This window comes from Falco cherrug, chromosome 1 (assembly GCF_023634085.1).
Source record: "Falco cherrug isolate bFalChe1 chromosome 1, bFalChe1.pri, whole genome shotgun sequence".
Taxonomy (NCBI): Eukaryota; Metazoa; Chordata; class Aves; order Falconiformes; family Falconidae; genus Falco; species Falco cherrug.
In genome coordinates, this window is record NC_073697.1 from 59,189,882 (window position 1) to 59,217,785 (window position 27,904).

General features: G+C 43.8%; 1 protein-coding gene across 2 annotated transcripts in view; it reads left to right on the forward strand.

Moving 5' to 3' along the window:
• PDGFRA (platelet derived growth factor receptor alpha) overlaps window positions 1-11,290 on the forward strand; it is a 35,396-nt gene extending 24,106 nt beyond the window's left edge. For both annotated transcript variants that reach the window (XM_005433605.3, XM_055713253.1), the window contains exons 16-23: window positions 1,035-1,201; window positions 2,349-2,464; window positions 3,045-3,167; window positions 3,777-3,888; window positions 5,640-5,739; window positions 5,861-5,966; window positions 6,677-6,912; window positions 7,934-11,290. In XM_005433605.3, coding sequence (XP_005433662.1) covers window positions 1,035-1,201; window positions 2,349-2,464; window positions 3,045-3,167; window positions 3,777-3,888; window positions 5,640-5,739; window positions 5,861-5,966; window positions 6,677-6,912; window positions 7,934-8,081 — 1,108 coding nt within the window. In that variant the 3' untranslated portion in view covers window positions 8,082-11,290. The remainder of the gene's footprint in view (window positions 1-1,034; window positions 1,202-2,348; window positions 2,465-3,044; window positions 3,168-3,776; window positions 3,889-5,639; window positions 5,740-5,860; window positions 5,967-6,676; window positions 6,913-7,933) is intronic.
• Window positions 11,291-27,904: the final 16,614 nt, after the last annotated feature.

Here is a 27,904-nt window from a genome sequence, read left to right on the forward strand (position 1 = left end):
TTCGTTTAGAGCCCTCCCTAGTTCTTATCATTAGGCTTTTATTTGTCAGGTTTCATAGGTCTGGGAAGGTTTCAGCACTTTTTGTTCAGTCTCCTTGACGTGTGTCCTAGATCCATGTTTTCCCTGTGTAGAGATGCTTGAAGTTCCAGGGCCACTGTGGGTTTTCCACAGACATCCTGAAGTCTCAAAGAACATTTTTATTAATAAAGCATGACCCAGTGTTCCTCTTTTCTGTAAAACCATCCTTTTGCATTTTAAAAGTACTTTTAAAGTTTTAAAAGTAAAGCACAACTACGTGGTTTCCTTGTTTCCCTGCTTAGGGCATTTCAGCTGCCTAAACCTCCTTCCCCGCAAACAATGTGGCAGTGTTTGTTCTCCAGGCTCAATACTCTCCTTTATCTACTGGTGGCTTAGCCCATCTCAACAGTTTCCTTATGGTTAATGTTCCCATAGCTTTTTCCAGATGATGGTGGAGGAAGCTTGTCATCATACATTCAGCAATAAAGCAATGTCATAAAATCAGTCAGGATTCAGAAGGTGAACAGAGATTCCTTAAAAAAAATCACTCAGGCAAATAGAACAACTGACTCAGTAGCTGAGTGCAGCCAGGACTGTTCATCTGAGCATGGACTTGTTCATCAGGACTGGATTTGATGCAAACTGTTTGGGTGAATTAATTACATCTATCTTTTGGAATACCTTGAACTAATAGCCCTAGGTAGTAATACTTGGATTCAGTGTGGTTTTGGGGTTAGACAATATATGTTTACATACCTGTCTATTGACAAAAGGATAAATTTGAAGCACTTGTGTTTGACTACTGTGATACATGGTAACATGTACTAATACGTGATAATACATGGTTATGTTACAATATATGATCTTTACGTATTCTCTACCAAGAAGCCAGCTCTTGTATTTCACAGCAATGCAGCTGTACACTGTAAAAGAACTGTTAGATCTACAGGGTGCTGTGGCAGGGAAGTCACTTGGGCAATACCAGCTGATACACCCCTATTTTTTTCCAATTTCAGTTATGTGATATTATCATTTGAAAACACTGGAGAATACATGGACATGAAACAAGCTGATACCACTCAGTATGTGCCAATGCTGGAAAGGAAGGAGGGATCCAAATACTCTGATATTCAGAGATCTGTGTATGATCGGCCTGCTTCATATAAGAAGAAGTCTATGTCAGGTAACATAGAATTGTCCCTTCTGCATACATCATTAATACAAGTAATTATTGCATAAATACATCTCTTATTTTTGCCCTCTGCATGGACGTAAACTACTCAGCTGTGTTGTGCAAGTGTGTGAGTACAAGCTATAAGCTAAAAGCTTATGCTTGTGTTCTTCATGATGCTCTGGGGGTAGGAGTATCTGCTCCTGGAGCAGAAGGGGACCAGCGGGGTCCGGCTGTGCCTTTGCTCCCATGCTGAAGCGCTGAGGCTGTGCTCTGCCACGGGGCTGTAGGCACTCTTGGGGGGCAGAGACTTTGTCAGTCTTGTAGTTTGCAAGATTTTGAGCAATAGCAATGAACAATAATAGTAGCCATTTGTATTGCTGTGTTTCCACTGACATTTCACATTAACTGACACCAAATGCAGAACACTCCCAAATACTTTCCCAGGTTATGTAATGAAGATAATGAATGCATCCCATTCCCCAGCCCCGTTTTCAGAAACCAAATATGCTTTGCTTTAAAAATAAGCATCATCACTTTTGCCTGAAGGCCTCAGAAACTGAACCATATCCAGTCCCAGATTTACATGGCAGACTAATGTACTCATACAGCGCTCTAGGACAGTCGGGGTGGATGAATCACTGAATTTTGACTGGTTTTTTGCTGACATCTTTCATAAAAAATGAGAAATCTTGCCATAGCATTTCTGACCCTTTTTGCTGGTATTGGATTACTCCCAGTGAATGCTTGCTGGGAAACATAACAGTGTTCAGCAAAAGCAAACGGATAAGAATGTACAAAAACCTAACAAAGGCACCACCTCTAAATAAATGTTTTTGTACCACACACTGAGTATTGTAAACATGCTGTACAAAACTTAAGTGAACCTTTTAAACGTCACCTTTTCCTGCAGTTCTGTGGGGAAAACAATACAGACAGGAGAAAACCCCAAACCTATATTTAATACTGGATGTTTTTAAGAAAGCAGTATGTGTCAGTGACTGATGCAGACATTAAAAGTGGTTAGTTATTATAAAAAAACTGGTTTGGTCATGCTACTCTGTTAAAATTATCAGCTCAGAATCATTATGGGTAGGAGGAAATGGATGCTGCTTTCATGCTCCACAGCACAAACACATTTTTCTCTCTTCTCCAATAGAATCAGAAGTCAAAAACCTTCTTTCAGATGACAGTTCAGAGGGCCTCAGTCTGCTGGATTTGCTGAGCTTCACCTACCAGGTTGCACGGGGAATGGAATTCTTGGCTTCCAAAAATGTAAGTAAATAAAAAAGTCGGTAAAACGAAAGAAAATGTAAAAAGGTCTTCATCTCTGACTGTGGTTTTCCATTTAGATTCTGAAAACGTGACACAATATCATATTCTTTTTGGGGTTGTAGACAGCTTTCTCACTTACCTGGCAAGTGAGATCACCACGGGTGGAAAAATCAAAGCAGCAGTCAGTCCTCTTCTCCTGTCGCAGCCTGTGACATTCATGGAGTCAGGGTGCCAGAGATGGTGGTGGATCTAGGCAGGGTCTGGGTGGAGGGTCCATACGGCCACAGACCAGCATGGTCAGAAGCATAGACATGTCATTAGTACATGATGGGTAGAAGGGGAAAGGGTGGCATCACTTTTGTCTCCTCCCCACTGTGGTGCATCTGCATGAGCCCTTGCTGTTTCTGAGGACTGGTGCTTCCCTGCCCCAGTTAGTAGGGTAATACAGGTGCCTGTTCAGTAGAAGATCTTGTTAAGACTGTGCCCAAAAAGTCAACAGATCTTTTCCAGGGATCTTTGCAGGGGAATAGCCCTTGTGGAATTAGCACATCCTTGAACAACTTAATTTTTCTCCATACAGTGTGTGCACCGTGACTTGGCAGCTCGTAATGTCCTCCTGGCTCAAGGAAAAATTGTGAAGATCTGTGACTTTGGGCTGGCTAGAGACATCATGCATGATTCCAATTATGTCTCCAAGGGCAGCGTATGTACTTCTTAATCTCCTGAGTTCTACTTTAACTGAAATGAGAGGTGTCAGTTTTAAATGCTATTTAATGTTCTTGCCATTCAGTATTGGTTACACTAATTGACTATTGGGATGAAGACTCCTGAGAACAATTTTTCTTCAGTTCATTAATTACCGTAACTTTCCTAATTCTGCTTCAAAGCCAAAAAGTACTTGGCCACACGTAGTACTTCGCAGGTTTACATTTTAACTGGCAAGTTTTGTGACTAGACAAATCATTAAGGAACTGTCACTATGACATGGAGTATAGTGATACACCAATCAATGACATATTGGATCTAGATCAGCAATGCCAGCTTTTGTATCATACCTTCAATCAGCCTGGTCATTTGCTAGTGATAAAATGAATACAGTTATGGTTTAATCAGTTTTGGTGGGGAGCAAATAGTAGCATTGCTTATAAACCTGGTACCTCTGTGTATTGTGCAATTAAACATAAACAGTAGCCAGGTTAACACAATTTTCTTATTAGAGAGAAGCTGACACTGGCTGTCAAACAATTGTAATGGGAAGCATTTCTTTAACGACTAATCTGTGCATTTTGGGGTTTCTTTCTTTTTGCTACAGACTTTCCTCCCAGTAAAATGGATGGCACCAGAAAGCATTTTTGACAATCTGTACACAACATTAAGTGATGTCTGGTCTTATGGAATTCTGCTGTGGGAAATATTTTCTCTTGGTATGTACTGTGAATGTGTTCTTATGTGTAGTGATTTTTTATTTTTTTTAGTTCAAACTGTTCTGCACAAAGTATTTCAAATTCTACAGTAAAAATATACATGTGAAATCAACTGTTAGTTATTCTTCTATATGGGGTTTCAGATTCCAGTGTCAGGTGTGAAATGAAATGTCCGTACTCTTCCAAAGTTCTCATTATATTTCTTTTTGCAAGATACTTTTTGTTTTTTCTAGAAAACTAAAATCACTGAGTGAAAAGCTTTTGTGGTAAAGTATTGGTGTGCCAGGCCAGGATGGATTTTCTGGCTAATACAAGAAGGAACATGCTTCCCTTTTGCACCAGGGTGCCTGGGGCTGCATGCCAGCTCAGCGGCTGGTTTGAAACAGTCTCTTCATACGTGTTTCAAAAAAGCCTGTCTTAGTCCCATTACAGAATGAAAACAAGTGTCAATCTTCTGGGATGCTGATTTCTCATTTCCAGGTTCACACGGTTAGTTTATGGCAGTGTAAAGTAGTTATGACAATGTATAGCAGTTACAGACGATGTATGGTTCCCAGCTGGGAACAGCCTGGCTCTTTCCTCAGCCTCATTAATTAGCCTCCCAGGCGGATGGCTGGCCTGCTTCAGTGAGCGTGCATTGCCCACATTTACTCTCAGTAGGATTAGTCACACCTCTATGGTACCTACTACTGCCCCACAGCAACCCCAAACCTAATGTTATTTTCTAGAATAAGTTGTCATATAGCTGCTGCTCAGAAAACAGCAGTTGCACCACTGTTTATGGTGTTGATCAGTGTAATCTCTCGGCATCATAGGATCCATTCCCCAGCATCCCTGGGAATGAATAGCTCAGGAGCTGAGACACCTGTGCTTCACTGCCCTGCCTGCAAGGAAGGTTCTGAAGCCCAGTTTTATGTGACAATCCTGCTTTTGAAGGGCTGAGGTTTCTGGAGCAATATTATTGCATGCTTCCTTCATCTGAGAAAGATGATCTTTCTCAGAAAGGAAAATGTGTCCTCAGGGACATTTTTAAAGAAGGTCAACTTTGACATCTTGCTGCAATGCTGACTTCAGCTTGAATGATACTTTTTATACATCAGTGACAACTGAGCATGAGTGTGATGATGTCTGTATGCTGCAGCCCCAAATGTTTGCCCAACTGTCAGCTCAGGGGCCAAGCCCAAACTTTTCAACAACCCATGCTCCTGACGTGTTAGCTGTGGTCTAAAGCTAGCTGCCCAGGTGGGAAGACTTGGGTATGGAGGGGACTGGCTCACACTAAGGCTTTGCCTTTACAGCTGGGAGGAAGCAAGTTACTTAGGCCATGCCACCCTCAGCTGTCCTGCAGGTGCCAAAGGCAATAAAACCCAGTGGAGCAAGTGACTTGCCTAAGTCACACAGAAAGCCGGTGACAGAGCAGAGTCACGACCTCAGATCTGCCAAATGCAGGCTGATGACCTGATCCAGGTATCATCCAACCTCTGTGCCCACTCAGTGCATTCTAGAAACACTGTAAAGGTGTTTTTTTCTTAGTACCTACTTCAATCTTTCCTAGCCAACATTTCACATCAGAGCTTAATGTCATCAAGACAGTATCTCTGACGTGACACATTGGGTAGGAAAGATTAATTTTGATGGCATGTCAGATTATAGCGTTAACACTTTTTGACAGGAACAGCAAGACAGTATTTGGGAAGTTTGCATGGATAGTAAAGTACAGAGTAGTATTTTTTCTTCTCTTCTGTCTGCAGGTGGCACACCATATCCTGGCATGATGGTTGATTCTACTTTCTACAATAAGATTAAGAGTGGATACCGAATGGCCAAACCTGATCATGCTACCAATGAAGTGTATGTGTGCATCCGGCTTTTCCACACCTGGCCAGTCTCCAGACAATTTTGGCTTTAGTTTCTGTTTGGTTACTCATTTTCCATTTACAGATGCTTAAATTGGTTTCCATCTTAACTGCAGGTATGAGATCATGGTGAAGTGCTGGAACAGTGAACCAGAGAAAAGACCTTCTTTTTACCATTTAAGTGAAATTGTGGAGAGCTTGTTGCCTGGAGAGTACAAAAAGGTTTGCTCTTTGAATTTTTTTCTGTGTTTTCTATATACTGTTTTAGGGGGAATTGCAAGTGTTGTTCCAGCCATGAGAGCCGTGTCCACTGAACTGGCACATCCTAACCTATGTGGATTATGTGATTCAGACAGGGTCATTGCCTGTTTGGTTTCTGCATGCAGACTAACCGAGAGAAGCAGTTCTGCAGTATTAGCTGGGCAGCAGAGCTTTCCATTTCTAATGAAATCCTACCAACACAATTTTTCTGTTGGTGAATGGGTTTTATATATTTTCATGGCATTTTCAAGGCATTGAAAGAGTTCTAGAAAAGGGACTACTTGGCCCACATGTTTATCTCTCTATCTCCCTCTTATCTCCCTCTTTGGACCCTGACACCAGCAAGTTTTCCCCTCATACTTCTGATACCTCTGGACAAGCTCTGCCTGCTCTATCATTCAGTGTTTCTTTTTCCCACCTGCCTTCACTCCCTGCCCCTCTCACATCTATTTATCTGTTTTGTGCTGCCACACTTACTCCTGCGCTGTCTAAAACATACATGTCACTTCTCCCTTCAAGTCATTTTAAGATGCTGGGCTTCTCCATCCAGTGTTGCTGGCTCATAGGGCAGAATATTTGCTGGGTTAATGAATCACAGCCATCCGTCTGCAGAAAGGCAGCCTTAGTGAGCAGCATCTAACCAACCAGGGGTTTGAAATTAACATTTTCAGAGCTATGAGAAGATTCACCTGGACTTCCTGAAAAGTGATCACCCAGCTGTCACCCGCATGAGAGGGGACTGTGACAATGCTTACATTGGTGTCACCTACAAGAACGAAGACAAGCTAAAGGACCGGGAGAGCGGATTTGATGAGCAGAGGCTGAGTGCTGACAGCGGGTACATCATCCCCCTGCCCGACATTGACCCTGTTTCTGAAGATGAGCTTGGCAAAAGGAACAGGCACAGGTAGGTCCAGTTTACAGGTCACGTAGCCCATAGTCACCGTTCGGGGTCATGTTTGGCAATGTGCATTAACACTTGTTAGCATCCTACTCTGCAAAAGGTTTCCTTAGCTCTGTTGAGAACGCTCACTGGGAAGGTCACATGAAAATATAGTGGTAGAAGTGGCCGCAGTGTTTCCAATGGGAAAAAAATAATTTTGCCTCTTTTGTGACTGCCGGGGGAAGGGGACTGCAGGTAGGGTGCTGTGTGTCACTGGGACTCCCTTGCTAGTTTGGCCAAGCCACAGTGGCTGGGCGGTGGCTCTGTCGACACATCTTGCCCCTACAGCTCGATGCCTTGGAGCTGCATATGAGATCTCAAGGGATTGATCTGTTCTGTGCAAGACCAGCTCTAAAATTTGGGAGAAGGTGGGTTTAATATCTTCCGTGGTTGTCTTTTCTTTCACAGCAGGGTATGCAGGACATTTTACCGCTCCCTTGCCAGTTTGCACGACTGATTCTACTACAGCACAACACTGTAACACTTACTGTGAATGGCAGGCGTTTAATTCAGCACTTAATTAATAGTATATAGAAATATCAACCTAAAATCTTCTTTTTTTTGATATTTTTGTGCAATTTGAAAGAGGGAGATGGATGAAGTTTCTAAGAAGCACTATCCAGATTTGTTACCTCTTCTCTGCTGTTCCTATCTTATTGTCTGTTATTATCTTACTTTCACCTGGCCTCCCGAGATTTACCTAAGTGACCTACTGTCACAGCAGTGCCAAAGCTTAATGAGTTCCTGGCAGAAAGTGCTTGGAGGAACATATGAACAACCCCTTCCTTTGAATTTCAAGGTGGTTCGTTACTCTTGAGATACAAGATGTGTCGTGTTCCAAGAAACGGGCGGTCAGAGTCACCTAAGATTGTGCCATGGGTCAGAAAGCAGGTGGGGGGGTAGTGTTTAGTTCTGCTAGAGACTGGAGCACTTACGCAGTCACATTCACCGTGTAGTTTATCTCTGAGATGTTTGTCTCTTCCAGTTCCCAGACATCTGAAGAAAGTGCTATTGAGACTGGTTCCAGTAGCTCTACTTTCATCAAGAGAGAGGATGAGACCATTGAGGACATTGACATGATGGACGACATTGGGATTGACTCCTCAGACCTGGTGGAGGACAGCTTCCTGTAACCTCACGGACACCTTCCAGCTCTGCACACGGGGAAGCTTGCCGTGTCGTCTACAGACTTCTGCTCCACAGAGAAAACCACTTTATTGCAATGTCAAGGATGTGAAGATGAGGTGGATTTGTATAGAGAAACTCCCAGCGATGGGCAGAGGAATCAGCCTGACTATGAATGAGAGACACGTCCAAGATGGATTTTTTTTAGTGTTGCTTCTTGCAGTACTTCAGTAGCATCTCAGTGTTGTTTGCCATTTGAACTGGTAGGAGGACGAAGGAAAAGGCCACAAACAGACCAGTTTTGTGTTTCAAGGGCATTCATATGACTTTGATGATCGAATTTCCACTGCAGCAATACTTCACCATTGTAATTATGTAAATAACTGTCTACTCAAGGATCTTTTGAGGTGCACATTGAACATATGCCATGGGTTTTAGAATAGATCGCTTATGAATTTTGTGTACTTCCTCCCTCAATCTCAATGTCAGCTGCTGTTGAACTATCATGTGAACTGAAGAACATGCGAAAACCACTTTTGGACCAAAAAGGTCTAAAACCACAAGGGACTGACCGGTACTACAAAACATGTTACTTTTAACCATTAATGCAAGTAAAGGGGAATAATAATAATGATGATAATAATAATAATAAACCAGTCTATAATAGGTGTTAGAAACCTAGTAAGTCCTTATTAACTATAGAAGATAGCTGTTTTCAAGATAATACTACTACTGTTTTCAGTAACACTAAATGTATATTTTACAATTCATTGTCCTTCAGTAAAAGCACAGTCTCAAGAAACTTTTTAAGTACAAGGAAAAGATTTATGACCCAAAATATTTTATGAAACCATTCTTTTTTTGGCTTTACACAATATGTTAACTGTTCTGGTTAGCTAAAACTACTTTAACATGGAGAAAAATTTAAGATTTTGGTTTATATTATGAGCGGAGTAGCTTTTCTAATCGGGTATACTAGAAACAATTATTATCCTTGATTAAATGAGGTTCTAAAAATTTAAATTTAAAAAAGAAATGAATTTAAGCTGGATTTCCAAGATGCTGGAGAATGGAGGTTTATGATAAGCCACCAGCAACATTCCATTATTAGTGTCAAAAGGAAACCTGTCCTGGGGTTAGCTGTGAAGAATTGATCTGATATTTGAACTGCTCAAGGAATAAAGACATCTCTCCCAGCCTGGAATTCAAGTTTAAATAAGCAGGAATAATTCTGCAGCAAATATTCTTGTCTTAGCTTTCAGGTTTAAACAGGAATAGAGAACTCTGACTATTATCTTTGCAGACTGTAACTACAAACAGTTATCACTTTCAAGAGCATATTTTGGAAGAAGGTGCATGAAAATGAATCTGCTTTCAGCCTGCAATAGTTGTTTTGTGACACCACTTTTATGAACAAAGTATTACAATTACTGCTATCACTGTACGATGTGAGATATGATGCTTTAGAAGACTTACATGTGAAAAAGGTACACCACTGCAAAGGCCCCCATCCTTTCTGGTGCTCAGCTTTCAAACTTAAATTTAATTCAGTGTGATGAGCGCCTCGCAGGGCGTACTCAGCCTCTGGCATGACACAACCAATGCAAGTGCAGTGCAAACTCATCCCTGTGTTGCTGTACTTTCCTAGGAAGTGTGAAAGACAGACCAGCAGTGACCGACAACATGCTGCCATGTTAAACTACTGGTTCACTTGAGATGGCCCTAAGAAAAGCTACACAAGCCCCCTTCACTTGTTGTGGACAGTTGTGGATCAAATGAAAGCAAATGTAATACTGTCAGTGTTACAGGGAAATAATTCTGGGTCTGGGTTTCAAAATGTCACCTGGCTGAGGTCATGTACAAGCATATTGCAAACGTGAAAACAGGACCTGAAGCGAGGCACCCACATTTTCAGCCCCGGTGGAGGCCGACAATCAGAAGGAGCCGTGAGTGATGGCACATCCTCCATTTCTTGCAGTCAACAGACCAAGACTGAGTGTCATCCTGGGAGCCATGCTTTGGCCGAACACATGCCACTGAGCTCGTACAGGGACAACTGTGAAACAGAGAGACTCTCGTTATAGCCACGACAGATGAGACGATGCAAAGTCTCCCTCCAGCTATGAACTATGAATTGAGGAAACACAAATTATCTATTGGATATCCCAGATATCTCAATGGCCACCTGAGACCACATGTGCCTTAATTTGCATGTGTAGTCATTACAGCTACACAGTCAAATTAGGCAAGCAATTTCACCTGCATTTTTGCACATGGCCTAGTGTTCTTCAGGGTTTGAAAATCAGCCCCAGCATGTTTTATTATACCAGTTACTGGAATCTAAGGACATCTTCATGCGGTCTCCCCTTCCACTCACCAGTTTCGTTCTGTATCTCGCAGAGCGTCTTGGGGCTAGACCCAGATGGTGGACGTGAACCAGAGCTGGCTCGCTTTCTGATGCATGGTAAGGTTGCTTCTCCATCCTGTCATGAGCATTGTGCAGATGAACTGCATCTGTGACAGGGGTCTAGTCAAACCCAGCTCACTGCAGGCTTGGAATCAGATAAGCTTGCCTGGAAACTGGAATGAGAAGCAGAGGAAGAGGGAGAAGTGTGAGAGGATGATTCGTTTAGTTTTACAATTTTATTAGCATTACAGACTTTTTCTTTTATGGCTTAATTTTTGAGAAGCCACTGGAAGAGATATTCCCAAACTTTTTGCTACAGTAATTGTATAACGACAATCAACATTAGCCTATGAAACACAGCTTGTGATTTGGAATGGCCAACCAATTCCTTACAGCGTGGTCTGCAACTTGTACAAAATGGTCCTATTACATGATGAAGGACGTGAGATATGGTGATGTTATACATCAATATGTATATAAGTATTTTTATATAGACTTCTAGAATACTGCCAAAACATTTATGACAGCTATATCACTGCCTTTGTTTATATTTTTTTTACTGTGATATATTCCACAGGCACGTTAACTGTTGCACTTTGAATGTCCAAAAGTTATATTTTAGAATAATAAAAAAGGAAGTGTTTCCAAAATGGTGGCTGTTGTGAAATGTTTGAAGAAGGGCAAACTGGCCTGAGTGATGGTAGGCACAAAATGTATTTCAAAAATGCCCCTGTTGATATTTTGTCTTTGAAAAAAATCCTGTAAATTAAGATATCTATATTTCAATAAATGATATATAATTTAAGGACATGTGAGGGGTCTATACTCACTTATTGAAAGACAGTTATGAAGAATCAGTCTTGATTAGGGTTCTTTTCCCTCAAAACGTTTTTGATTGAGTGCACTACAAAACCACCAGCCAAAAGTGACAAGCAGGTCCCTGAGCCCTTCCCGCGGGCATAGTGGGGAAGTGCCTGCTGCAGATGGCCTGGATAGTGAGCGACATCTGTGGGGAGCCATGCTGCACCCCAAAACATGGCAGGTGTGCTGCTCCAGCGAGTGTTACCCAGAGTAAAGCATGTGTCCCGACGTGGGTGCTGGGCTTCTCACATGAGATGAAACCCTTCTTATCCTCAGCACCGTATGTGCTGGGGTGAACCTGCTTCTCTGCACACACCGGGGAAAGGGGGGACGTGGGATGCAAATGGACGTTCTGTGCCATGTGTCTGTAATGTATGCTACTAGCACCAGTGTACTATAAAGGATGTTATGCAAAGGTTGCCTTTAACAAGGGACTAAAAGTGACATGTCTCAGTCTTCAGCCTAAAGCCTTAGGTGATTACAGAGGATTCGGTGGCTGCACCTTGAAATCGCCAGTTTCTCTGCCTTTGGCTGCAGGGTTTTTTTAAACCTGATGCTGAGCTCACCTTCTTTATGAATCAAACCAGATTTTGTTCTATGGTTCTGTGCTCCTGCAGTAATTATTTTTACACGGTGGATGTAACTGAAAGTGAATTTGAGAAGAATTGCAAGATTTCAACCTGAAAACAGAGTTAAACTGGTCAGCTGCACTTCCTACACTAGATCCTGTCCTGGTTTGCCCGTGGGAGCCAGACAAGGCTGGCAGTGGGAAAGCCCTGTGAACAGGCAGGTGAGCAACCTCCTCTCCATGGAGCAGTCACTGTTGTTAAACAAGCTTGGAGATGAGCTCTCCATCTAATATCTCCCTCTCCTTCATCACTTTCTCACAAAGCAAAACTCCTTGCTTCAAACAGGGTGCAGCAGCCTGGGTTCTAGCCTTAGATAAGCATTAGAGCAGGTTCTGTCTCCTTTGCATCCTTGTCAAAGAGAATCTTTGTCCTGTAACGCTGTACGGACATGCAACGCTTCCTGCCACCCCAGGGGTTTGGGAAAGAGTGGTGGCAGCCAGCGCTTGTATCCTTAGGTCTGTCATTCTCGACCATGCACCTGCTGTTCTGGAAGTTCAGCAGCTGTGTGAGACATGAGGACTGATGGACTCGTTATTCCTTCTGTGCAAGGTAAAGGCTGGTGGTGCCAAAATCCCTCTCTATGCAATAGGCGGCAGCTGGGTACAGAGCCCAGGTTCAGCTCTCCATTCTCTTCTTCCCCTTCGCAGATGGGAATGCAATCTTCCATGTGTAGGGTACAGCTGAGCGTGTGTCCACGGTGGGGAGTATGGACAGTCAGTGTCTTCACCCCCTTGCTGAAGTAGATCCATTTGGGGTAAAACAATCCACTGATAACCAAAGTCAGTGTGTGCAGCAGAAGTTCAGCTCATCCTCTTGCTCCCTGTCCTAAGGCCTCTGCAAGTGTTTGGCTGGAAACCAAACCCGAGGGAGCGCACTAGCACACGGCAGAGGCAGTCTGCCCAGGAGACAGGAGCTGGGGGGAGACTGGCAGTGTGCCCAGGGTATCAGAGAGGGGTGGACTCCCGGCCCGGATGGGAAGGGAAAAGTAGGAAATGGCTTTCCATGTGGGCCCTGTGCAGGAGACTTCACTTTATGCAGGTAAACAGACCTTTGGCTAAGCTTCTGGATTGCTATGAGTGGTGCAAAAGGGGAGCAGCCGGTTCATCAGCCAGAAGCAAGTCATCCAGCCACTGCAAGATGCTCCTGGTGGCTCTGGGAACCTGAGGCACGGTGCTTTGCAGTTGTCTCAGCAAGATGGCTGTGTTTCATCACCTTATCCCCATCATTAGAGGTTATGTGGTACAGGAGCTGTGTGCTGGCGTAACCCCTGGGAAAGATCAGAGGAAAGCAAAGGAAAGTCTTTTGTACGCTCAAAAACAAGGAAGAAGGAAAGTCACCTCATGGACCTGGGTTGGCCCACGGAGCTGGCAGCTGAAGCAGGGTCCATCAGCTGTGGGAGTCCCACCACCAATGCCTACAGCAAAGCGAAGGGTTGGGCTCAGCACTTGTGGTCTTGTCCACCTGGCCCTGTCTCTGTCCTGCACCCCTTGGCACAGCCAGCTGGCATGAAACCAAAGTGCAGTGGCGGTAGAGGAGGCACCAGCTCCTTCCTCCGCCAGCATTGCTGTTCAATGCCTTTCAAACTTCCAAGCCCAGTTCATACCCATCCATGTAACTGGAGGCAAGGATTTGGGAGACCTTTAAAAATGCCAATGTTGCCTCACATTTGTTAATAGAACGAAACTCTTCTTTTCCAAGTTGGCCACAAGGTGGAAGCATCAGACAAAAATCTGTTAAATAGTTCTTGTCCTCTTGCTTTTTCTGTTTTTGTTTCCACAGCAGCACAGATATGCTGCCACTGCAGAGGCAGAGCAGCTGTAGCCCTTAGAGTAATAGAAGGTAAAGGAATGCATACGGTATCCGTCAGCTCCGAATGGTTTTTTTTTGGAAGAACTTTGAATCTGATAATCACAGTTTTCCACAAGATGACACTCCTTTGGAAGAACGAAATATGTACTCAAGTCTACTCTTACCAAAGGAAAGACTGAAACAGCATCATGGAAGTCAGGGAAGTTGCCTGGGGTTTTTCTGGGCCACAGTTATCCATGTTGTCTTACAGCATACAACTCTGATTCTGAAGGCTGGAAACTTCACTGGCAACCACTATGTAATCCCTGGTGGTGCTGAAGGACACACTGCCTCTTGCCTCAAAAAAATTACCTCTAGTGGAGAGGGGGAGGGATTTAGAATAAAATATGATTTTAAATATAATGAGGAGTGAGACCTTAGATATCCCAAATTCAGCTGAGACTGCATCCGTTTCCTCTGCATTCATTCTTTTGTTGTTTTAGTGTTGGGTTGATGTTAGATGAGGAGCCGGAAGCACTCCTGAGCTGAGGGCTAGATTCATGTGCCTTCGTGGTAGTAAAAAAAAAGTTGGGACCCATCTAATGAATGTAGCCAGACCTCCAAACTCTAGCCCCCTGAAGGCATGCAGGCTCAAGAGGTAGTTCGAGCTTGCAAACTATTCCAAACCCTGCAGCGATCTGACATATCAGACATTGCGGTATCCACCATGTGCTCTGCCATCAGGAGCACCACCTGCTTCATCGTTTCTTTGTAAAAATGATGCAAGCTTTGTAAGAAGAGGGTTGTGATTTATTAGACCAGCTGATATAGCTGAAAAAAAAGAGAAGTAACTCATGTCAGGACTTGAGGTAGGGCTTGGGTATCTAAAGACTGGCTGTGTTTTCCACCTCTACTAACTGGACCTCGTAAAAGACATCTTCTGCATATTACTTCTAGGTGTCTAAGAACAACAGTCATTGCCTTGCCAGCAGTAGCATGTGCCAGCTGATTCCCGAGTCTTAGAAATGCCTATTTAAAGGCAGCTCTAGGCTTTGAATTAGAGTCACCTTGTCAGAGGTGAGCCAAGCATGCAAGCACTACCAGCAACAGCTCTGCGAGAAAGCGGCTTGCACTAGCAAGTGTATTTGGGTGTATTTGGGTTTATATCAAGTGCATTTGTGAGCTTGTTGATTGATTGCTTCCAAAGGTGGGGTTTTGTTTTGTTCACAATCTATTTGACATGCCAAATGATGGGTGCTTTGGTAGGTGAAAATGCTGCTATATTGATGTGGGAACTATGTCAATGCTTTAAAGCCAATGTTAATTGAGAAAAAAAAAAGTCTACTGTCGTCATTTAACCTGGCGTGCTGTATGATACAGACCAGAGGGTTTTCCCAAATTAATTCCCATTTGAACCAGAGCCTGCCATCTAGAGAAAAAGCAGTCTTTTCTCATCTCTGTGAATCCTTGTGTAAATATCAGGTCTTGCAGCTGCTTACATGTGAGACAAGTGCTATTAGTTCAACACTCTGGGCATGCACCAAACCAAGACTTACACTTCCACACTGTTTGCTCAGAAGAGCTCAGAAACCCATTAGCCATCATTTCTAGTCTGATCAGCTGGATGAGCAGGGGAGTGGGATTTCATCAACATATTTCAATCACTTTCAGCATAGTTTCTGGTGGCTGCCTTTGGCAGTTTTGGTTATGTGTGTACAATACTCTGATGCTCATGTATGAAACAGGAATTCCTCTGGCTGGAAGTTAGTGGAGGTGGACTGGCCTGAAGGAGGAAAGATGCCTGTAGCTGCCTTTGGCTGCAAGCACAGGGGACTGTCCATGCTCTGTTACAGCTGTGAGCTGGTCAGGAGATGCTCTCCCTGGCTGCAAGGCTTGGCATGAGTAGTGAGACTATGCTGGGGTATGGCATATTCTGATTTTTTTCTGCTGTCTTCCTAGGATTGCATGATTTATTCAAAGGTGCATTCGACTTGGCTCTTCTTCCTCCCACCCACCCTTTTCAGCTTCCCCCCTGGAGAAGTGGGCTGGGAGCTCTGCCACACCGCTGCCCTGCTTCAGACTTGGATGACACCAGTCGCTGCCAAAGGCCAGGGTCGAAGGGGTCCAATGTCACTTCAAGCTGCTCCCGAGAGTCGACATAGCTAACGCGTTTCCACACTCCTCCCTGGATCCTTGGCTGTTCCCCTGGCAGTGAGAAACCCTCAGAATTAAATACCATGAAAGAACGTTGTTGAAAACGTTCAAGAGAAACTGCATTTTGAGAGAAAATGCATTTGAAAATGTCAGCATTCTGTAAAAGAGGAAGAAAAAAAAATGGTGCGAATATATGTTGCTTCACTGTCAAAAACTGAGCAGCCCAAACCTGTCCTGAGCTGCCAAAAAATTAAAAACTTTATTTTTTGGCTTGAATATTTTGGTGTTCAAATGTTCTCCTTAAAATGCCATGTTCGCTATGAAGAATGTAGAAAGCAAGCTTTGGGATTTCCCCTCCCCCCCCCCCGTTGAAATCCACTTTTACCTCCTCCCTCCAGAAAAGGACATCCCTTCCCATCCCACGTGTTATGACATCTTGTGCTGAGACCAAGACTGTGCCGCTGCAAGGACCTTTCCTAGGAGCAGCTGTTAGAAGGTGTCTTGCAAGTTCAGGGAAGTATTTATCAGGATTTCTTATCCTGGCAGCTTCCAAAAAAAATGCCAGCAGAGGACAGGGGTGTGAGAGCTGCCCCCGCCAGGGTGGTGCTCAGGCTGCAGGCAGGGGACCAGCAATGCCTGCCAGGGCATGAAAGATGCATCTTGTTCCCCTGCTCTGCCCTGTGGCAGTCAGCTCTGGGAGCTGATGAGAGCTTCCTTTCCCAGCAGCATCACTGATGCAAGGGCTCACATGCCAGAACATAGTGGCTCTTGTGTATGGGCACACGGGTGCCTGCCTGCCACCTGGCACCTGCCCACGAGGTGCCCACCTGTATGTCCCAGGAGCAATGCGAAGGAGGGGTCTGAGCCCCACCATGGCCGTGCAACTTCACGCTGGTCAGAGACTTTGCTGGTGCTGCCTGGGTTTTGCCAGCTTCGTGGGCAGGGCTCATAAAAGACATCACCCCTGCCTGTGAACCTGGCACATGTTAATCTTGAGATCATCTCAGCTAGGGGAGCTCCAGTGCTGAATTTTGTCACAGCATTGCTCAGGTCATCTCCTTCTGCACCGAAGAGTGAGCAGGGAGCTTGTGAGAGGGCCAAGCCACCCTCCAACACCATGTGTCTCACCCCAGCAACTTGTCTGCCCCAGCCACACACATACTGCTGGCCGTACTGCTGAGACCTGTGTGACTCCTGCCATGGGGGGAACAGTAACTCTGGAGCAGGAGAACCCTTCAACAACAGGAGGTGGCACTGGATTGGCAGCTGGTGAAGGAGGTAGAAGGACCCCTGTATGTGGTGGGAGATGAAATGGGACCATGTACGCACTAGGACAGGGTAAATGCCATCATATAACACACTCTACAGTCCTAGCAAGGATCAAACCCTCTCACCATTGCCCAGGACAAAGCACCTCTGTTCTCATTCACACAGGAGCATTGAGCAAGGATCTGGCCAAGACCTAAGTCCAAAAGTGTGACACTCCTGGACCACCTAGAGGGACAATCGATTTTTTAGCCTTAAGGAAGTCACTAGGAGAACTTCAGAAAGCCATAAAAGCAGCAACTTTGTTCCAGCCCTTCACTGAGGGAGGCACTTTTGGGGCTCAGAGGTTTTTGTGGTTCCAGTTTGAAGTTTCTTACTTCTAGGTGTGCTTACTATTACTGAAGACACCCTCGCTGAATTTTGTGCATTGACATCTCTCTTCTAGGGAGTGGTCTGAGAGCTTTTCTAGCACTGTCTAGATACCGGAGGGATGGGTAACCTAAAAATATTGGAGCAGCCCACTGACTCATTTTACCTAAGTCCAACAGCTGCCAGAAGGTAATATCAGTGGTAGTTGCATTATTTTCATTACTGTGGCTGGCAACCTGGGCTGGGTTTGAACTGCTGACATCTGATCCTTCTGCCAGCTCCCTAAACCACGCATTCTTCTTTTTGGCTACAGTTTTACATGAAGTAGCCATGCAGTAGCTAAGATACTGACAAATTATGATTTTACAGTATTCTTATATTGTTGAACCTGATGTGGTATCATGAGATTGGATTGTTTATATTTATATGTACATAACCATACCTTCTTCTCTCTGAATGGTCAAACACTCCGAATATTGGTCATCCAGTGCATTGAAATATATCCTCTGCATCTTTCATGAAAAGAAAAGAAACATTTTGCTAATTATTTTTTTTTTATTTCATTAAAATACTACCAGAAAGCTTTGGGAATGTTTGGAAGTTTTTCATTTTTTTTATGAATCTGGAAAAAACTAGATGAGAAGAGGTTTAATTTAGTAAACACTCCTCATTTATATAAAACATTTCAACAATAGCTATGGAAAATCAGTTATTATCTATGTTACGTGACCCACAGCCTAGGCTGAGATTAAATCTTTTCAGTAGAGCATGCACATCTTGAAGACATACCGTTTTTGCTCACCATCTGAATTCTTCTGGCTTTAGTAGTTCTGCGATTGGAAGTGCTCAAAGGCTGGACACAAGTATGAGTTCAAAGAAAAAGAGAATATTAGTTTATTGCAGAAGTTATACATCTTTCAGACTTTTCATTATGTTAATATGACTACATCAAAAGGATCTGTTGAAATTTTCTATCAAATCTAGACAGGCGTTTTCAGCTTGTCAACCTTTGCATGCAACCTTAGTTGTCAGTGATTCTGTAGAATAAATTCTGCTAAATACATAGATGTACAGCTATACATCTGCTCAAAAGGGCCATAGTTTCTCTTTGCAGAGAGAACTTTGCCTGAAAGTGGAATTATTTTGGACGGAATAATGAAAGCAAAGGATGCTAAGTAATAAGAGGGTCCTAGGGGAGCAGAGGAGCAGGGCTGGGCTTGTCTGTGCCCTGTTGACAGTGTATTCTGTCCCAGTATAAACCCCCCAGCTTAGGCTTCAGCAAGCTCAGCTCTTTTCTCAAAGAAATTGGCAGAAAGGCCCCTTAGCATGCAACAGCCAGAAAGTGGCAACTGATAAATACTTGCCTTTGCTGCTTCCCACACTCTTAATTCTGCAAACATATGAAAGTCACAAACTAGCAATACCGATGTCCTTTCTCGCCCTTTGTCTCCCTTAAGGCCACATCGCCCCACGATATGTCAGTGGTCAGTACTTTGGAAAATCAGTCTGACTCCTTCTTCCTTTCCTGCAGGTGCTGTGACTCATTCGCCTGAACATTGCTCTGGAGGACACAGACAGATGCCTTGCTCCATGCAATACTGCAAATCACAGCTCAGTCTTGGGTTTAAAACCTACAGATTCTGAAGAGGCATACATGTGAGTGACTGTCCAGGAACATAGCTAGATTGTTTCTAAAAAAATAACTATTTTGATGCAAGAACTACCCACTGGAGAAATAAAAAGCAGAGAAACAGTATTATCAAAACAATAAATGGACAAAATGCACCAGCCCCCCAGTACCATCTCCAGATCCTGAAATCATGATTCTTCAGTCCTTTGTAAATGAAGGTCCATTCCCACCTCTGCTTCTGATATATTATCAAGGAGTTATCCAAAATGTCCTCATATGTTGCTTCAAAAATCTGCTGGTACAAGTTTGGAAAGACTCCTACAGACTTAGAAAAATTTTGACTCAAAAGTCTGCCTTGATTACACAGTGTACAATATGCTCCTCACTGGGTGACCTTAGTAGCCCTGCTAGATATCTAGGCAGCAAAATGATGGTGGTGCCCCGGAAAAAAACTGAAGCATTGCTGTATCCAATAACAAAAAATTATAGGCTGATCCTTCAAAGCGTGATTTAAAACCAAGGCAAAACACACTGAGTTCTTTCAGTTCCACTTGGTGGGCTTTCAAGTTGTGATTGCTTCACATGGTGATGTTTATCTGCAATGATGAGAGCCAGTGATGCACTGTGTGCAAATGAAAGTGAAGAAGCTGTGATTCCAGCAGCTGGGACTTCACCATCCATTGTAAAGACATTGCAAAGTAATCTGATACAGCACATAGCCAGTCTAACTTTCCTTCTGCCGGCACAGAAGTCCACAGGAACTCATAGAAAATTTTAGAGCTCCTTCTCCAGAACTTCGTTCTCTGGGAAAACCACCAGCATTCAGTTGATTAAGTAGTATTATGTGTAGTTAGTTACCTGTTTTGGCAGGAAAAACATTTCCTTCCTCTTGTTTTTTTCAATTTGCTAGTAACTTTAAAAAAATGAGAATCCTAGAAGCTGTTGCTAAACTAGCATTTAGTACTAGTGTTAGCCTGTAAAAGCTTTAACAATTAGCAGTAATTTGAATAAAACTGAAAGAAAGTTCAAGGGCTATACTCAACAGGAGATCCAGGCGCTGCCTTTAGTCTTGAATATTCACATCCATAAAGCAGAACTGCAAGAAAGCCATAATTAACTTCTATCTCTCCCATTTTCACAAAGCCCAAGTTTACACTCTGGCTTATGCGCAGTCATTAGCATGTAATAACATAAATACCCATATTCCCTTATCATGTTGAGTTGTTCGTCTGCTTTTTGTTTTCTGCAGGTTCAGCTGTCTGTGTGTACACAGTCGCAGGTGTACGTGCAGGGTCTGGTTTGGTTTCGACACTTACTCTTTCATCTCGTCCATTCCCAGGGAGGCAGCAACGAGCGTTTCGTATCTCTGAGGTCCGCTTCCTTTAGCTGCTCCTTGTCATTTCCTAGCAGGATTTGTCTGTGTATGTGAGGGCACAGCTGGATAGAGGTGGTGTGTGTCCTTTTTCTCCTGCAGCTGCCCTGTCTATGTGCATGGAAGCTGTCAGGGAGGCCACAGGGCTCTTGGTCGCAGTGAGAGTCGTAGAGGAGTGTGACCTCAAACTCTTCCCAGGAAATCAGATCATCTCCCTGGTTTAAATTTGGGACTTCCTGGGGTTTTGGATGTGTATATTATTTTCACTTTTTGTTTCTTGGAAAATAAAATAATGAGGAATGGAGAACTGAGGAGCAAAACTGTGTGTTTTAGGCTAATGAGAAAAGGCAGGATAAGAGCAGAGACAAGTCTGCAGGTAGGGAAGGTGCTAGAGATTAAATGAACCAAGGTTAAACTGGGCCCAAAGTTTGCAGCAAAGGAGCAGCTGTAGGTAAGGGAAGGGCAGTATCAGAGGCAAAGCTGGTGTTTACACAGCAGCCCTGAAATAAAGGGCAGATACTAATAGACTTCCTTCAACTTCTGTCAGACCATAGCTGTCACTTAATGATAACATTAAATGGCACCTAAAGCTGAATTTAAAATGTACTTTTCTAGACTGATTTCACAAAAACTCTCACCCCAGCTGTGATAAAGCTGGTGCTCTCTATTTATCAACAGAATGAGGGCTTGGTCCTCTAGGAAGACATCTTACCGTGGGAATCTCTACCTTTGTTTGCTAAAGGCATGCTGTCAAAATGATACCTGCTTATTTCCTAAAATGAGTTAAAAGTAGCTTGAGGATTACACCTGTCCTTGCTGATTTCTGTCATTAAACAATTTCCTGTCCCCAGTTTCATGCCTTATTTCCTGCTGGTGTTTAAAGGATGCACGCTGACAGCTGAAGAAAGCGACTGTTGTGAAACACTGGCACTGCCTGTGGGGCTGCGATCAGCAGCAAGACTAACTGGTGAGCCTGGGTGAGATGTTTGCTTTTGTTTTGATCAATCGTTTAGTGTGAGAAAAAATGAGGCTTTGGCGGATCTGGCACTATTCACTAATTGGGCTGAATGTGCAGATTGACTAAAGCACATGCTTATGGTTTGGGAGATCCAAGTTCAACTCCGCCATCTGCTTGAAGCCTTGTTTTCCTTCAGTCCTGGTTGAGCAAGCTCTGGGTTGAGTGGGGCTGGCAGGTGCAGAGTCTCTCTGGATGAGGCTATTACACTTTGCATACAAAGATCAAATATTTGTTAGTGCTGGTGGTCCCGTGTATTCCAGCTCCCACCTGGGTGCCCTAATCGCTGCGCTATAATGCTCCCTCTGGAGCAATTCATGTTCAAATGTGATGTGCAAAGTGAGAAAGCAGCAAGGGGAGAGACTGCAGAAGCCTTTCGGTGCTGCAACCAGTTTGCAAGGCTAAGGCATTCTCTGGGGGAAGTGATGCAGGTATGCATCACCTTGGGCAGAGGAAAGCAGGGCAGAATTGAGGTTTCCTTCACCCTGAATCTGTGGCTCTGTGGGGTTCCCCTTCAGGTGCGCAGACTTCCCTAGTCTCTGAGCTATGCAAAGGACCATGAAAAGTGTTTCAGAAGCCTGAGCTTGCAGGGGAGATTTTAAATCCTTTGTGCTGCGGTCCTCACCTGGCAGCTTTGGGGGATTTCAGTAAATCAGAAAAGCTGGAAACAAGTGGAAGAGATGCTTGGGTAAAGGGGTGCAACACCCCACAGAATCAAAACTAGAAATGTCTGCATGCTTTTTTGGCTTTTACCAATTCAGGTGAGATGCATTTAAGTATTTCTGAAGGTCTAGAGACTGTCACAATCAACAACACAACTGCAGAACTCAGTCTTTCCTTCAAAACCTCACAGGCCATAGTGGGTAAATATAGTTCAGACACAAATATACTTTTAGATGAAGAGTGTTCTTTTAAATCTTTTTTTTTTCTCTCTTCTGAGAGTGCCAAGTAGTGCCAGTTTGGAAGTAATTTCTGAAATGTGGACATCTGTCTTCTAGGTTCTGTACTGAAAACACCATCTTTTTCAATACGGCTCACCAAACAAGCCATTCATTAGTAACTAGTTTCAATCTGTAATGAACTTTGGGTCTGGTTCATGGTTGTAACTCGCTTTGAGTCACTGTCAATGGGGTTTGCATGAGCATACATCTGGGGTGCAGAAGTGAATCTGGCCCTCTTTCTGGTCAGCCTAATGATTTTCATGTGATGTTTCACAGCTCTTCATCAATCCCCAGAGCCCTTCTGATGTCTGAGAAAGAAAAAGCTGCAGAATAACATCTACACCATAAAATTACTCTAAAAATAACAGCTAATCTCCTGTTTGAGATGTTGGTTTATAGAAGGAAAGGCTTTGGAATAAACCCCAAATCTTGTAATTATGTGACTGTTGTTTGTTTCTTGAGGTGGGTAAGCAGTTTTTCTGTCCTTAGCCGAAAAAGTATGAGCAGTGTTCTACCCCCAGATCTTTTAGCACTAGCTAAAAGGTATTTCACACCGGTCCACACGTAAGAAAAAGCTTTTAATCAGTTTGAAGTAAGGTATAAACAACCTCAGGAAGTTTGGAATACGTTATTAAAACTGTTCTCTAGTATCATTGTTGCAGGGTGTTTTGGCATCATATCCTTTACTGTAAGCTTATTATGTAAGTCACTTGTTGGCTGGCCTCTGATCTGTCCCATGATCTCTCACCCAAAAATCACATCCTTTTGTAAGTGGGGTATGAAAAGAGAGACAGCGTGCTGCTGTTCATTTAATAATTCTTCCGTCTTGCTTTCCTCCTCTTCTAACCCCCTTCTGTTTCTGGATTTCAACCTGCCTGTGTCTCAGGCATTTCTCCTGGCTTCCTTCACCCTGTGCCTTGGGCATACCTGCACTTGGATATGTCTGGGCTGGCTTTGGGCACCTCCCTGAGCACAGCGTCGGGGATGTGCTGGCCCTTGGGCCCTGCTGCAATTGAGGGGGAGGCTGTGGCACACGTTGGGAGCAATGCACACAAAAGTTGGTATTAAAAAATGAAGGCTACTGAAGAGGAAGCCTTTTGCTCCCTGGTTATAGGGCATGAGCTGAGCCTCCTGAGGAGACGGCCCTCTCCACGCTCTGCACAGCACCCCCACTGCAGGCATGCTGCTGCGTGCAGGTTTTGCAGGGAGAGGTGAGGTAGCAGTGCCTAAGCTTCTGCGAAAACCAGGAATTGTTAAAATGCTGAAAGGGGAATGGGGCACCCAGGTAGTTGTGTTTCCAGCTTCCAGTCAGTTTCTCTGTCTCTTACCTCACATTTGACATGTTCAACTAAAGGATGCCACAAGCAGACCCTGTACCTGGTGGATTTTGAAGATCAACCAAAACGTCGGTCTTGGATAATGCCTTGAGGCCCTGTAGCTGTGGATGGGACAAGTACTGTATTTATTATTGCTAAGGAACTATATGTTGTTATGGGAAAATATGAAACTATGGGAGCGTGACTATGAAGCATTACAGTGCTGCACAAGGAAAAGCATCAGGTGGTTATTTTCTTTGACAGCATTACCTTAAAATGAGTAGGTCAGTGTGTTTCTAGGATGACATCTGATACTTCATCTGTTCTCAAGAGAAGTCTTCAAAAGTCTTCAGACTTTTGTCACAGGGCTGTAATCATCTGTCTCTTTAAAAGACCCTTCCCTCTGTCCTTTTATCAGTAGTGCTCCTTATGCTGAATACAGCAAAGATCGTAAATCACCCGACAGATTAAGTAACAGGACTGAAAACAGCCAGGCGATGGGGTTGGCAGAGCATTGCCACCGCTGAAGCAAAAGTCATCTTGCACTTGTGGTGAGGTTATCTGAAGCGCCCAGAAGCCCCAGAATCAGTACGAGTTCAGCCTCCCTCAGGGCTTCCTGCGCTGCCTATCAGTCCATCAGGCAGGGCTGGAGGTGGTGCCGCGGGTGCCAGGGCTCATGGGGTGGTTGCAGGAGGAAGAGGAGGAAGACAGGGGCCAAAGCAAACCTTCAGAAATCTTCCTGTGGTTTCTAGGGCATTACCAAAGCTTGACATGCTTGTGCAGGAGTGACAGGAATAAATACACTGATGGTAATGAGTATGGGTAAAGAAAGTGTGAGGGAGACCCTGTCAGTGTTTGCGCATACCTTTTCCAAAATTGCTTTGCAGGTGGACCCAGCCCCAAATATTTCTTTGCTCTTCTTTACACAGAGGTATGTTCAATGCACCATTTTGAAAAGGTCATTAAGTGGCTGAAAGATGCTATATCAGGGTCTTTATTAACAGTGATGTGAGATGAGAAGGGCGAGAAGCCAGAGCAAAGAAGCTCGAACCTTGCAGTGGGATGGGTGGTGCAGCTGAAGGGGAGCATGGGTGGCTGTGGTGGCCAGGAGGGAGAGCAGTAGTGTGCATCACTGTAGGAAGCGGAGAAGGCCTACTGGAGGAATGTGCTGGCAGAGGGAGAGACGACACAGCACCCAGATACCTAGTCTGTGCTCCTAGCAAGTTGAAGCCCATCAGTAAAAGCTGCTATTGTTGTTACACACTATAGTTATGAGCTATCTATCATCCTTCGGAAATTAAGCATGTGTTAATGATATATTACCTATTAATAAGTACTCTTGTTTAGGTAAAACAGAATTTTTCTGCCTTTTCACTGGCTCTGTGTTTTATATCCACTGAAAATTGCAGGTCTGGATCTAGTTATCTGCTTATCTGAATTGCTTTTGCTGCTTTTGCTACCACTGCTATAAATTTCCTAGGAAACCAGCCTACAAAGCCTTCATAGGAATTCAAACCTTTTTGGCTGATGGCACCATAAATACAAAATTTCTTCAAGGTCAGTCTCATCAGAGGTGTTTTTTAAAGCTTTTAAAGTAGCTAGCCTGGTGCTGAGTCACGTGTATTTTTCTTGACTTGGTTTGTAGTAAGAGCTTGAGCTACAAAACTTACTCAGGCAAAAGTCCCATTTATTTTAACCAGACACTTAGCTCCTGTTGCATCCTGGTTTTGCTTGCTTGGTGGAAATCAACTTGCATGATATCCTGACCTGCACATGCAGTGTGACACTAACCTTCTTTAGCCAAGTTATCTTTGCTTGCTCCGTGCAGGCAGTGGTTATCACAACAGATATGGAAATATTGGTGAGGGAAGGCTTGGGCAAACCACCTGGCCACAGCCAGCTCCTGAATCTGGGCACAACTGGGTAAGGTTGTCTTGGGCTCCTGCCTGTCGCCCTGGGATGGCAGCATGGCTTTCAAGAGTGGAGAGGTGGCCTTAGCTTTGTGTAACTGATGCATCTTTCCTTGTGAATATGTCAGATTGCCCCAGTTGAAGACAACACTGATTCCTTATTACCCTCATGTTTGATGCCAACGGGTTTCAGGGCATAATTACTGCCATACGGTACCAGTGGGTTTCCACAGGTAATTAGCTCCACGACCTCTGTCTACTGCTTGCGAAGAGCAATCAGATCTTTGCAAAAAATGGCTCCCCCAAATTTGAGTTTGCAACTCCAGCACCATTGCCCAGCTACCTTGTATGCAGCTAATAAACCTTCCAAGGCCCCCAATTTTTTCTCATTAGACCAGAATTAGACTTCTTAGCTTGAAGTGTTATTTCAGAGAGCAGGAAAGCAAGGTAAGGCAGCAGCGAGTGAGGTAGAAAATGAAGAGGGCCCGTTCATGCAGCACAGATGCTTCCAGAAGGTCTAGCAGTCCCTGGAGCTCCTCTGGGCATGGGGCCGGGCTCTGCAACTGCGTGGAAAGAGCAGAGGATCTGGCTTCACTCTCAGATGGGTGTTTACAGGGCAGGCAGAGGAAAAGTGGATGTTTTACTTGAAATGTTATGGAAATCACTGAGAAATAATGCCTGTAGAAGGCAGTTCTCAGAGTCTATTTCTGTTCACGAGGGACTGAAAGGCGTGCAACAGAACCAAAAATCCTGCAAATCCATTTCCTTTTATTTTATCACTGCAAGGTTCATGAACTGGAAGAGGAGTTTGAGCAATTTGACTCAGTTTCCAAGTGGAATTATTAGGTTTAACTTTTTTTTATACTCAAACCTATTGTTTTTTTAAGATAAGCCAGGATTTTTCCCTCTATACAACAATAGTTAAACCTGATATGCAGTTGCTTGGCTAAGAGACTGATAGGATTAAAATCTAAAAATACAAAAGATAGAAACCAGATTGTGTTATCTAAAATATACATCCTCTCCTGTCATGCTGGTAACTTAAGTTCACACAGTGTAAACAGAGAACTAACAAGTTCTGGTATTGTCATTTGGGCTAGGGCTTTTTTTTAACATAAACTAGCTCCAAGCCCCTCACAGAGCTTTCTGAGAGATCAGGTACATAGATTTCAAAGTGTCTTCAGTCCATGAGTGTTTGATTGATATAGCACAGTACTCCCGTTCATATAAATATTTGAAGTCGGAAAAACCTTCTGGTTTCAATTCTGTTAAAAAAAAAGCCAGTTTGAGCTAACTTCCCACAGCAGAACAGTTCTTTCACACACACACACACAGATTTCTGTGTGCAGCCCTGCTTCTCCTATCTAGAGCCCTGCCATGAGTGATGGGTTTCATGTAGCCACTTGGCCCTTCCTGCTCCTTACCAACCAGCAGGAAGGTAGCAGGGCCCTGGTCCACAGCCAGCTGACTTTGCATAGCCCCCACTGGCTTTGGGGAACACTGGAAAAACAGAGGTGTAGGACCACTCGCTTTCTGGGTTTCATGTGTTTCTAGGGAATTCAGTCATTTTCCTCACACCTCATGCAATGTGCAGTCCCAGCGCAGCAGTTATAGAGGTAACTGCCACCACACTGAAAGCCTCGGAGACCTCATGGGGTCTACCAGCCCGTATTGTCAATTCATATGGAAGCTTTTTTGTTGCATTCACTGCTTTCTGAAAACACAATGTTATATTTTTACCTTGTTGTTATGAGAAAAATGTTGTTACCAGCTAGAGAGAACCCCTCATAAATGAATATCTGAGAGAAGCAAAATGCAGACACTGCAGTTTCTTGCCATCCTGGGGCACGGGCAAAAGCATTGAGTAAAGAAACCCAGAGAAGAATTGCCAGCATAGTAGGAATTGCAACTGATATTAAAAAAGATTTCTGAGATGCTTGGCTTGACAAATGCAGAACTGGAAACCATGTGCAAGGAGCTGCAAACAAAGACAACAACATCTAAATGTCAGAAAAATCAAGAGGCTGATTCCGTAATCAGTGAAGGCAGAAGACACAGCAAGTTGAAGGCACGAGACAAAAACAAACTCCTGTGCTCTGGGATATGCCTGTGCCTGGGTTTTTATTTTTTCTTCTAGCCTCTCAGGTTCTCTAATAGGATTTCTCCTTGCCTA